This window comes from Pongo abelii, chromosome 15, assembly GCF_028885655.2.
Source record: "Pongo abelii isolate AG06213 chromosome 15, NHGRI_mPonAbe1-v2.0_pri, whole genome shotgun sequence".
In the NCBI taxonomy this organism is placed as follows: Eukaryota; Metazoa; Chordata; class Mammalia; order Primates; family Hominidae; genus Pongo; species Pongo abelii.
Window position 1 is genome coordinate 107,299,590 of NC_072000.2, and position 12,095 is coordinate 107,311,684.

Here is a 12,095-nt window from a genome sequence, read left to right on the forward strand (position 1 = left end):
CTTACTCTGGGGTTTTCCTGTCTAAAGCACCTTGCAGATTGGGTTTGTTGGTCAGAGCAGCCCAGGTGAGCGCAGTGATGTGAGGATTGCTGGCAGTCAGTGTCCCTGGGCTGCCAGGCACAATGGCATCCAATATAACCACTCTGGAAGGGGGGAAAGATGGAATTGGCCACCTGGCCCTGTACCTTTTCTTTCTCTGCATTTACCTGCTGCTGCTGAAGACTTGGTTAGTTCCTTGAGGGAAAACAGCCCCTCCCCTCCACTCTGTGCCTTGTCCTAGCATGATACCCGGCTGCCTTGTTAACATGTGCCTAACGTGTGAGTGAGAGAGAAGCTCGTGACGATGGCTGAGATGTTTTTTTAGTATCTCTGTTTTGTTATGCAGAATCATTATCCCTATTTTTTAATGACATTAGTAGCTGAAGAAAAGTGGCTAGTTTTGTCAAAGAATCATGAATGAGATGCACTCAAGTTGTGGACCCTCATGGAAAGAATGGAGCTGTCTGGGCCCCCGGTGACCCGGATCCTCACCCGTCAGCAGGTCATCCAGGGGTGGGCGGGCCTCTGGTCTTCATCTGTAAACAGAGACATTTGGAGTAAATAGTCTCAGATCCTTTCCATTCCAAAGTTCTGTTGACTTTAGAATCTCAAGTCATGACCTTCTTTTTTTTTAGTCATGTTTATGAAAGATAAGCTTTGGCTCCAAATTAGTTTATTTTTAACTCTTAACAGCTGTTGATTCTATTTCTCTCAGTAGTCCGAAAAGGCATATTAAGCTCCTGTTATTCCACTTTCATAAAGCAACAGGCAGGAGTTTCTTAGAAATAACCTTTGGACTAAGATGTTGTAGATTGTGTTGTTAGAAAGAGTGAGAGAGAGCTGGGCATGGTGCCTTATGCCTGTGATCCCAGGACTTTGGGAGGCTGAGGCAGGTGGATCACTTGGGCTCAGGAGTTCGAGACCAGACTGGGCAGCATATGGAGACCTCATCTCTACAAAAATGAAAATGAAAAAGTTACCTGGGCTTGGTGGCATGCGCCTATAGTTCAAGCCACTCAGGAGGCTGAGGTGAGAGGATCGCTTGAGCTCAGGAGTTTAAGGGTGTAGTGAGCCATGATTGCACCAGTGCACTCCAGCCTGGATGACAGAGTGAACCCCCCCCTGTCTCTTTTTGAGATGGAGTCTCACTCTCTTGCCCAGGCTGGAGTACAATGGCATGATCTCAGCTCACTGCAACCTCCTCCTCCCGGGTTCAAGCGATTCCCCTGCCTCAGCCTCCCGAGTAGCTGGGCCTACAGGCGTGTGCCACCATACCAGTTAATTTTTTTTGTATTTCTAGTAGAGATGGGGTTTCACCATGTTGGCTAGGCTGGTCTTGAACTCCTGACCTCAGGTGATCCACCCACCTCGGCCTCCCAAAGTGCTGGGATTACAGGGGTGAGTCACTGCTCCCAGTCAGCCCTGTCTCTGAAAAAAAGAGTGAGAATGAGAATACTTGTGTTTTCTAAGGGAAAAATAAAATTAAAAGTTGAAAGGTTTTTTCTTTTCTTCTTTTTTTTTTTTTAAAGAAATGGGGGTCTCACACTGTCACCCAGTCTGGAGTGCAGCAGTGCGATCACGGCTCCCTGCATGCTCGACCTCCCCCGCTAAAGCAGTCCTCCTACCTCAGCCTCCTGAGTAGCTGAGACTACAGGCACATATGCTGCCTTGCCAAGCTAATTTTTTTTAAAATTTTTTGTAGAGATAGGGTCTCATTATGTTGCCCAGGCTGGTCTCAAACTCCTGGACTAAAGCAATCCTCCTGCCTCGGTTTCCCAAAGTGCTGGGATTTTAGGCTTGAGCTACCACGCCCAGCCTCGTTTTCATTTTCAAAGGGAAATCTTTTCATTATTAGACTAACTTCAGACTGCACTATATGTTTAAAGAGAGTGTTTTTCAGCCACAGGCTAATGTTGCTTTTTTTGGTGAAAAATGAGTTTTAACAGCATGACGTTTAGAAGGAACCAACAGTTTTACAAATCATTCCCCAAATATGGTCTCTTATGTGGTCTGTCCATTTCTCCAGCAAGTGATCTGTACAATGTATTCAGTTGTGTCCAGTTCTGCTCTTGTCTTCTGGTGACAGCCGTACCATAATGGCCACCTGCTCAGTGCTGGCTCCCAGAAGGCCCCAGAGTCTGAATGTGAACCTGGTCCTCCTCTGCCCTCATCCTGAGATTATGTCAAAATTAATAGAAGATGTTTAGTTGCTCCAGAGTGATCTTTAATTATTAAGTCTAATTCATTTTCTTTTGGCTTAACTAATAAAAGATAACAGTTCATGTTATTTAAATTGTGTCTCTTAGTGGGGGCAGCTTCTTCATTCTACTTCTAGAAATCAAGATGGTCCTTAATGCTTTCTGAAGTTCACTTAAGAGTTCCTCTCTTGTTGTTTTTTTTTTTTTTTAAGTGGTTTTGCCTTGTCCAAAGTAGCAGCATGTGGAGATTAAGAAATATTAATCCTCCAAAATAATGATCTTTCATTTTCAGGTGTTTAAGGATAATTGCTGCAAGAGAGAAATTCTGGCTCTTCAGATCTATTGTCGGAATGAAAGCAGAGGTTGTGCAGAGCAGTTAACGCTGGGACATCTGCTGGTGAGTAGCAAAGGGACACTGGAAGCTTTTACATGAAGGAATTCGAGTCCCTTACATCCAGGTGATGAAGTGGTCAGTAGGATGTGGCACTTTAAGACCATGTTGACATTAGTTTTTCAAAACACAGCCAAATAGGAAAGCAGTCAGAACCACTTGAGTACAAGTTGTTATTTTTATGACATCATTGGCAGAATTGTCAACTGGTTTTTAAACACTCCCCCCTACTTAGAATAGAGAAAATCTGAATTGGATTTTAATTTTGGAAGGCCCATTAAAACCTTTTTTCACCATGAAATTCTACATAAGTTCTTATTTTTTAAATTAGTACCATATTTTAGCTTAGAAAATTATTTGAACTGGAATAAAACAAAGTTCTTAGCAGATATTCGTTTATCCTGGAAGCAGAGTTGACTTAATTATTCAACAACAATATGGTTTGAGTAATCATGAAATAGAACATGCAATTCCGTGTCTCTTGGCATATTTGTTACTCTTTGCTGTGAAAAACTGGTCTAACAGCAGATTAGAAACATTGCTTTAGGGTTTCATTGCATAGAGATTAGAATCTGGTATTTCAGATTTAGAGTTTTTTCCCAATTAAGAACATTGAATGGTCTTTCTTACAGGTGCATTTAAAAAATGATTGCCATTTTGAAGAGCTTCCATGTGTGCGTCCTGACTGCAAAGAAAAGGTCTTGAGGAAAGACCTGCGAGACCACGTGGAGAAGGCGTGTAAATACCGGGAAGCCACGTGCAGCCACTGCAAGAGTCAGGTTCCGATGATCGCGCTGCAGGTGCGGGTCCTCCCGTTCCACAGGCTTTCCACTCAATTCCTATATGATACATTCCACAGGCCTTCCGCTCCATTCATAGATAATCCATTCCACAGGCCTTCCACTCAGTTCATAGATAATCTGTTCCACAGGCCTTCCGCTCAGCTCATAGATAATCCGTTCCACAGGCCTTCTGCTCAATTCATAGATAATCCATTCCACGGGCCTTCCGCTCAGTTCATAGATAATCTGTTCCACAGGCCTTCCGCTCAGCTCATAGATAATCCGTTCCACAGGCCTTCTGCTCAATTCATAGATAATCCATTCCACGGGCCTTCCGCTCAGCTCATAGATAATCCGTTCCACAGGCCTTCCGCTCAGCTCATAGATAATCCGTTCCACAGGCCTTCCCTCAACTCATAGATAATCTGTTCCACAGGCCTTCCGCTCAGCTCATAGATAATCCGTTCCACAGGCCTTCCCTCAACTCATAGATAATCCGTTCCACAGGCCTTCCGCTCAGTTCATAGATAATCCGTTCCACAGGCCTTCTGCTCAGCTCATAGATAATCCGTTCCACAGGCCTTCCCTCAACTCATAGATAATCCGTTCCACAGGCCTTCCACTCAGCTCATAGATAATCCGTTCCACAGGCCTTCCCTCAACTCATAGATAATCCGTTTCACAGGCCTTCCCTCAACGCATAGATAATCCGTTCCACAGGCCTTCCGCTGAGTTCATAGATAATCCGTTCCACAGGCCTTCCCTCAACTCATAGATAATCCATTCCACAGGCCTTCCCTCAACTCATAGATAATCCATTCCACAGGCCTTCCACTCAACTCATAGATAATCCGTTCCACAGGCCTTCCACTCAGTTCATAGATAATCTGTTCCACAGGCCTTCCGCTCAGCTCATAGATAATCCGTTCCACAGGCCTTCCGCTCAGCTCATAGATAATCCGTTCCACAGGCCTTCCCTCAACTCATAGATAATCCGTTCCACAGGCCTTCTGCTCAGCTCATAGATAATCCGTTCCACAGGCCTTCCCTCAACTCATAGATAATCCGTTCCACAGGCCTTCCGCTCAGTTCATAGATAATCCGTTCCACAGGCCTTCCACTCAGCTCATAGATAATCCGTTCCACAGGCCTTCCCTCAACTCATAGATAATCCGTTCCACAGGCCTTCCACTCAGCTCATAGATAATCCGTTCCACAGGCCTTCCCTCAACTCATAGATAATCCATTCCACAGGCCTTCCCTCAACTCATAGATAATCCGTTCCACAGGCCTTCCACTCAGCTCATAGATAATCCGTTCCACAGGCCTTCCACTCAGCTCATAGATAATCCGTTCCACAGGCCTTCCGCTCAGCTCATAGATAATCCGTTCCACAGGCCTTCCCTCAACTCATAGATAATCCATTCCACAGGCCTTCCGCTCAGTTCATAGATAATCCGTTCCACAGGCGTTCCCTCAACTCATAGATAATCCGTTCCACAGGGCTTCCCTCAACTCATAGATAATCCGTTCCACAGGCCTTCCCTCAACTCATAGATAATCCGTTCCACAGGCCTTCCGCTCAGCTCATAGATAATCCGTTCCACAGGCCTTCCGCTCAGCTCATAGATAATCCGTTCCACAGGCCTTCCGCTCAGCTCATAGATAATCCGTTCCACAGGCCTTCCGCTCAGCTCATAGATAATCCGTTCCACAGGCCTTCCGCTCAGCTCATAGATAATCCGTTCCACAGGCCTTCCGCTCAATTCATAGATAATCCGTTCCACAGGCCTTCCCTCAACTCATAGATAATCCGTTCCACAGGCCTTCCGCTCAATTCATAGATAATCCGTTCCACAGGCCTTCCCTCAACTCATAGATAATCCGTTCCACAGGCCTTCCGCTCAGCTCATAGATAATCCGTTCCACAGGCCTTCCCTCAACTCATAGATAATCCGTTCCACAGGCCTTCCGCTCAGCTCATAGATAATCCGTTCCACAGGCCTTCCACTCAGCTCATAGATAATCCGTTCCACAGGCCTTCCCTCAACTCATAGATAATCTGTTCCACAGGCCTTCTGCTCAGCTCATAGATAATCCGTTCCACAGGCCTTCCCTCAATTCATAGATAATCCGTTCCACAGGCCTTCCCTCAACTCATAGATAATCCATTCCACAGGCCTTCTGCTCAGCTCATAGATAATCCGTTCCACAGGCCTTCCCTCAACTCATAGATAATCCGTTCCACGGGCCTTCTGCTCAACTCATAGATAATCTGTTCCACAGGCCTTCCACTCAGCTCATAGATAATCCGTTCCACAGGCCTTCCGCTCAGTTCATAGATAATCCGTTCCACAGGCCTTCCCTCAACTCATAGATAATCCATTCCACAGGCCTTCCCTCAACTCATAGATAATCCGTTCCACAGGCCTTCCACTCAGCTCATAGATAATCCGTTCCACAGGCCTTCCGCTCAGCTCATAGATAATCCGTTCCACAGGCCTTCCCTCAACTCATAGATAATCCGTTCCACAGGCCTTCTGCTCAGTTCATAGATAATCCTTTCCACAGGCCTTCCCTCAACTCATAGATAATCCGTTCCACAGGCCTTCCGCTCAATTCATAGATAATCCGTTCCACAGGCCTTCCCTCAACTCATAGATAATCCGTTCCACAGGCCTTCCGCTCAGCTCATAGATAATCCGTTCCACAGGCCTTCCGCTCAGCTCATAGATAATCCGTTCCACAGGCCTTCCGCTCAGCTCATAGATAATCCGTTCCACAGGCCTTCCGCTCAGCTCATAGATAATCCGTTCCACAGGCCTTCCGCTCAGCTCATAGATAATCCGTTCCACAGGCCTTCTGCTCAATTCATAGATAATCCATTCCACAGGCCTTCCCTCAACTCATAGATAATCCGTTCCACAGGCCTTCCGCTCAATTCATAGATAATCCGTTCCACAGGCCTTCCCTCAACTCATAGATAATCCGTTCCACAGGCCTTCCGCTCAGCTCATAGATAATCCGTTCCACAGGCCTTCCCTCAACTCATAGATAATCCGTTCCACAGGCCTTCCGCTCAGCTCATAGATAATCCGTTCCACAGGCCTTCCCTCAACTCATAGATAATCCGTTCCACAGGCCTTCCCTCAACTCATAGATAATCCGTTCCACGGGCCTTCCCTCAACTCATAGATAATCCGTTCCACGGGCCTTCCCTCAACTCAGATAATCCGTTCCACGGGCCTTCCCTCAACTCATAGATAATCCGTTCCACGGGCCTTCCCTCAACTCATAGATAATCCGTTCCACAGGTCTTCTGCTCAATTCATAGATAATCCGTTCCACAGGCCTTCCCTCAACTCATAGATAATCCGTTCCACAGGCCTTCCCTCAACTCATAGATAATCCGTTCCACGGGCCTTCCGCTCAAATCATAGATAATCCGTTCCACAGGCCTTCCACTCAGCTCATAGATAATCCGTTCCACAGGCCTTCCGCTCAGCTCATAGATAATCCGTTCCACAGGCCTTCCGCTCAGCTCATAGATAATCCATTCCACAGGTCTTCCGCTCAATTCATAGATAATCCGTTCCACAGGCCTTCCCTCAACTCATAGATAATCCGTTCCACAGGCCTTCCGCTCAGCTCATAGATAATCCGTTCCACAGGTCTTCCGCTCAATTCATAGATAATCTGTTCCACAGGACTTCTGCTCAGTTCATAGATAATCCGTTCCACAGGCCTTCCCTCAACTCATAGATAATCCATTCCACAGGCCTTCTGCTCAGTTCGTAGATAGTCCATTCCACAGGCCTTCTGCTCAATTAATATATACTTCTTCCACTGTACAGCTTCTTAATGACTGTTCTAATAGGAATAAAGAGAAAAGATAGGAATAAATAGCACTTTTTATCTGACTTTATTTCAGAATTAAGCTTTGTTTTGCATATTTTGATTTATGTAGTTGACATTTTCCATTGCCTTGATTGACTATCATTTAGTGTGTCGAAAAATGAATAGTTATTCAAAAAAGGTAAAATTTTTAACTTGTCCTAGGGAATTGCCTCAAAATGTTGATAGATTGCCTGGTCTTATTACAGCTCTGTGACATAACCATCACTAACAACAGGCTAATTTGTCCTACAGCATTGAAATGCAGCTGTTTATCTTGGAGAGAGACAGCTTCTCATACTTCGGTTACTTTGGCACAGTTTTGCATTGTGTGTTTCTGTGGGGGTGAGTGTGTGAATGTGGGTGAGTGTGTGAGGGTGTGTGTGGGGGTGAGTGTGAATGTGGGTGAGTGTGTGGGGGTGTGTGAATGTGGGTGTGTGTGTGTGGGGGGGGTGAGTGGGTGAATTAAAGAGGAAAGCAGAGATGTTGGGGGTGGAGGACACACTTCGAAAACAATCCATTTGTTGAACAAACACCTATTGGGTACCTACTGTGCGCCAGGCAGTATTCCAGGAGCTGGGGACTCAGTGGTGAGGCTCCTCTAGTGGGAAAAAAATACTAACAAATGTGTAACATTGGGTAATGATTAGTTCCATGAATAAAAATCAGGTGGCATCAAGGGAAGAGAGGTGATCAGCATTGGCTTCTCTGAGGCAGTCAAGGGACAGTGAGGGAGCATGTGGACCCTAAGCTGGAACTGGCAGGGCTGTGAGGTTCAGGAGCTGTGTGGAACACAGATCAGATGTGAGGGCACTGGGGCAGCCAGAGGGTGAGGGAAAGGCACTGGGCAGCCCAGAACTGGGAGGGTGAGAGGGGCCCCGGGGCAAGGCCTGGTGTTGCTGGGGTCGGGGAAGGTTGTACTGGGGTGTGCCTGAGGGTGGGGTGGTAGGATTGGCCAGCAGGTGGGGTATGAGGTAAAGGTGACGCCCAGTGGTTGTGGAGAACTTGGGTGTCCTGCCGAGGGGGTGCCCAGTGAGTGGAGGGTGACGGGCTTGGTGGAGAACGGGGAGTGGAGCCATGCAGGCTGCAGATGTAGGTGAGTTTGGTGGTTCACAGGATCATGGGGCTGGAGCGAGTGGAGAGGAGGACAGAGCTCGTGGGGGCCTGGGCATGCCCTCAGAGGCTGCCTAGAGGCTGGGGTGGACTTGGCCATGAAGTGACTGAAGGGAGGCACCAGGGCAGCTCAGCCAGGGTGTGGGCCATCATCCAGTTCCTGGTAGATATTGTGGAATGGTTTGTTTTGTTTGAGAGAGAGTCTCACTGTCTCATCCAGGCCTGGAATGCGGTGACACAATCTCAGCTCACTGCAGCCTCTTTCTCCCAGGTTCAAGTGATCCTCCCACCTCAGGAACTATAGGTGCATGCTACCATGCCTGGCTAATTTTTGTATTTTTTGTAGAGACAGGGTCTTGCCATGTTGCCCAGGCTGGTCTCAAACTCCTGGGCTTAAGCCATCTGCCCACCTCAGCCTCCCAAAGTGGTGGGATTATAGGCGTGAGCCATCGCACCCAGCCGTGGAGCTCTAATGACCAAAATTTAGGGAGAGTTTCCTTTGCTTTTCTCTATGAAATGAATTGTAGTCCTCTTAGGTTGGTACAAAAGTAATTGCGGTTTTTGCCATTATGGCAAAAACCGCAATTACTTTTACACCAACTAAATACTTTATAATCTCTGAATTTGCCTTGCTTTCTGTAATTTTCCTGTGTCCATGTCTTTCTTCCATTGTGAAATATGTTTCTTGTGTGGTACTTCAGATGTTTCCAGTTATTAAGAACTCTTGAGGCTGGGTGTGGTAGCTCACACCTGTGTGCCCAGCACTTTGGGAGGCTGAAGCAGGAGGATCACTTGAGCTTTGGAATTGGAGACCAGCATGGGCAACATAGCAAGACTGCCTCTATGAAAAATAAAAATTTAGCCGAGTGTGCTAAAGCATACCTGTAGTTCTAGCTACTAGGGAGGCTGAGGTAGGAAGATTACTTGAGCCAGGGAGTTTGAGACTGGTAGTGAGCCGTAATTGCACCACTGCACTCAGACTGGGTGACAGAGTGAGACCCTGTCTCAAAAAAAAGAACTTTTAAGAACTGTGCCCTCCCCTTTGGAAAATAGCAGTAATGTTTTTTTGGAGTCAAGTAATTCCTCCAGGCGGTGCATGATGGCTCATGCCTATAATCCCAGCACTCTGGAAGGCCAAAGCAGGAGGATTGCTTGAGGCCAGGAGTTTAAGACCAGCCTGGGCAACAAAGTGAGACCCCATCTCTAGAACGAAAATAATAATTTCTCCAGTTGTTAAATTTCAGTGAATGCGACACATGCCTAATTAACAAGACTTCAGGCTTTACATATGTTAATATGTTGCCATCTCATGCCAGTCAGAATGGCAATTATTAAAAAGTCAAAAAACAACAGATGCTGGCAAGGTTGCAGAGAAAAAGGAACGCTTTTACACTGTTGGTGGGAGTGTAAATTAGTTCAACCATTGTGGAAGACAGTGTGACGATTCCTCAAAGATCTAGAGGCAAAAATAACATTTGACCAAGCAATCCCATTACTGGGTATATACCCAAAGGAATATAAATCATTCTATTATAAGGATACATGCACATGTATGTTCATTGAAGCAGTATTCACAATAGCAAAGACATAGAATCAACCTAAATACCCATCAGTGATAGACTGGATAAAGAAAATGTGGTACATCTATACCGTGGAATACTGTGTATCCATAAAAAGGAAGGCGATTGGCTGGGCACCGTGGCTCACACCTATAATCGCAGCACTTTGGGAGGCCGAGGTGGGCAGATCACCTGAGGTTGGAAGTTCGAGACCAGCCTGACAAAAATGGAGAAACCCCATCTCTATTAAAAAAACAAAACAAGCCGGGTGTGGTGGCCGGTGCCTGTAATCCCAGCTACTTGGGAGGCTGAGACAGGAGAATCACTTGAACCCAGGAAGTGGAGGTTGCAGTGAGCCAAGATTGTGCCACTGCACTTCAGCCTGGGCAACAGAGCAAGACTCCATCTCAACAACAACAAAAAAGACAAAAAGGAAGGAGATCATCTACTTTGCAGGGACGTGGATGGAGCTGGAATTCGTTATCCTTAGCAAACTAACACAGGAACAGAAAAACAAACACCACATGTTCTCACTTATAAGAGAGAGCTGAACAATGAGAACACATAGACACATTTGGGGGATCAACACACGATGGGGTCTGTGGGGTTAGGAGAGGGAGAACATCAGGAAGAATAGCTAATGGATGCGGGGCTTAATAATACCTAGGTGATGGGTTGATCTGTGCAGCAAACCACCATGGCACACATTTACCTGTGTAACAAACCCACATATCTTGCACATGTACCCTGGAACTTAAATATATAGCTCTCAAAGTTATACTTCTTGCCAAAATCAGTTACCTTTATTTGCAGAATGGAATCCAACAACTGATTTTTGTTTAAGAAGGAATCGTAGCGTATGTCCGTTAAACACCATATAAGTAACTGAACACCAGATGAGGCTGTAACAGGTCAGGTTTAAGCACAAGCATATAGATTCACGAAATGGCGCCAGACCCTGCCCTGTCTCCTTCAGTCTGCAGTCTGATGAGAGAGACAGCCAGAGGCACAGTTTAATTCACGTTAGCATGGGAAGTACTGGGACTGTAATATTAATAACATGCCAGCAAGGAAGGACCAGTTATAATAGCTTAGCCTGAGTGTCAAGGAAGTAGCTTTAGTGAGGAGGTTGCCTTTCATTTGATCTGGGCCTTGAATTTGTCAACTAAAGACAAGGGAGAAAGAGAATAGATGGAAAGCACAGAATGATAATGAGTTTGGGGCCTGAGTTGTGCAAATATTCCTTATAAATCGCACTACATGCTTGAGATGAAACAAGTTGAAAACCGTTTGAGCAGTGTTGACAGTAGAGTGCATTTTAAGTTGTGTGTCAGCTTCTCTCAGGGCCTGCAGACATTTCAGCAAGCACGGATGTTTGGGGTCTTGCCAGTGCGTCTGCCCCTGCCTCTCAGCCTGACCAGGGGAGAGCAGTTGCTGGTTGGCTGCCTTTGCTCAAGGCCTGGTTCTGTGACTTGCCCTAGGCCACCTCTCTTTTCAGTGATGTGATTTGATTCCCACATATTTTGTGTTTTTTTTTTTTCGATTTGAACACCCTTATTCTCATCCCCTCAGGCCTTCATTGAGTTTATTTCTAGGAAGAACAGGCCTGATGTAGGGAGACCTAAAGCCCAGGTCATTCTAATTCTCCTACACTCCCTATATTTTGTGGTGTGTCACAACATCAAGTGTTGATAAAATGTGCTGAGGATGCATTGAAACCCTGGACCATTGCAGTTCATATAAGGATTTCTTTTCTACATTTAAACTGTGGTATATACAGTATGCCAGCTATTTTCAAGTTTTATTATTACTTTTTAAATTTAGAGGTTAGCACAATTTAAAGTGTCAGGAAACAAACCTTTTAGATTTAATGTAGAAATTCTGGACCATCATTCTTTAAACAGTTCTGTTAACTTGTGAAGATCAGGATGATAAAGATCTCACCCTATGGGAAAGCATACGTGGTGCAAGTCTATAGGTTTGACCACTTTGGAAATCAATTGTCAGTATCCTACTAGGTTGGACATTCAGGCACTCAGTTAACCAGCAGTTCTTCTCCTGGATGTGTAGGAGAAACACACACACCAGGAAATGTGGCCAGGTGTGACCAGAGCAGCAG

At 45.9% G+C, this 12,095-nt stretch overlaps 1 protein-coding gene across 6 annotated transcripts in view; it reads left to right on the top strand.

Moving 5' to 3' along the window:
- TRAF3 (TNF receptor associated factor 3) overlaps positions 1-12,095 on the top strand; it is a 134,260-nt gene that overhangs the window by 93,959 nt on the left and 28,206 nt on the right. For all 6 annotated transcript variants that reach the window (XM_054530915.2, XM_024231916.3, XM_024231915.3 and 3 more), the window contains 2 exons: positions 2,530-2,634; positions 3,261-3,428. In XM_054530915.2, the coding sequence (XP_054386890.1) occupies positions 2,530-2,634; positions 3,261-3,428 (273 nt within the window). The remainder of the gene's footprint in view (positions 1-2,529; positions 2,635-3,260; positions 3,429-12,095) is intronic.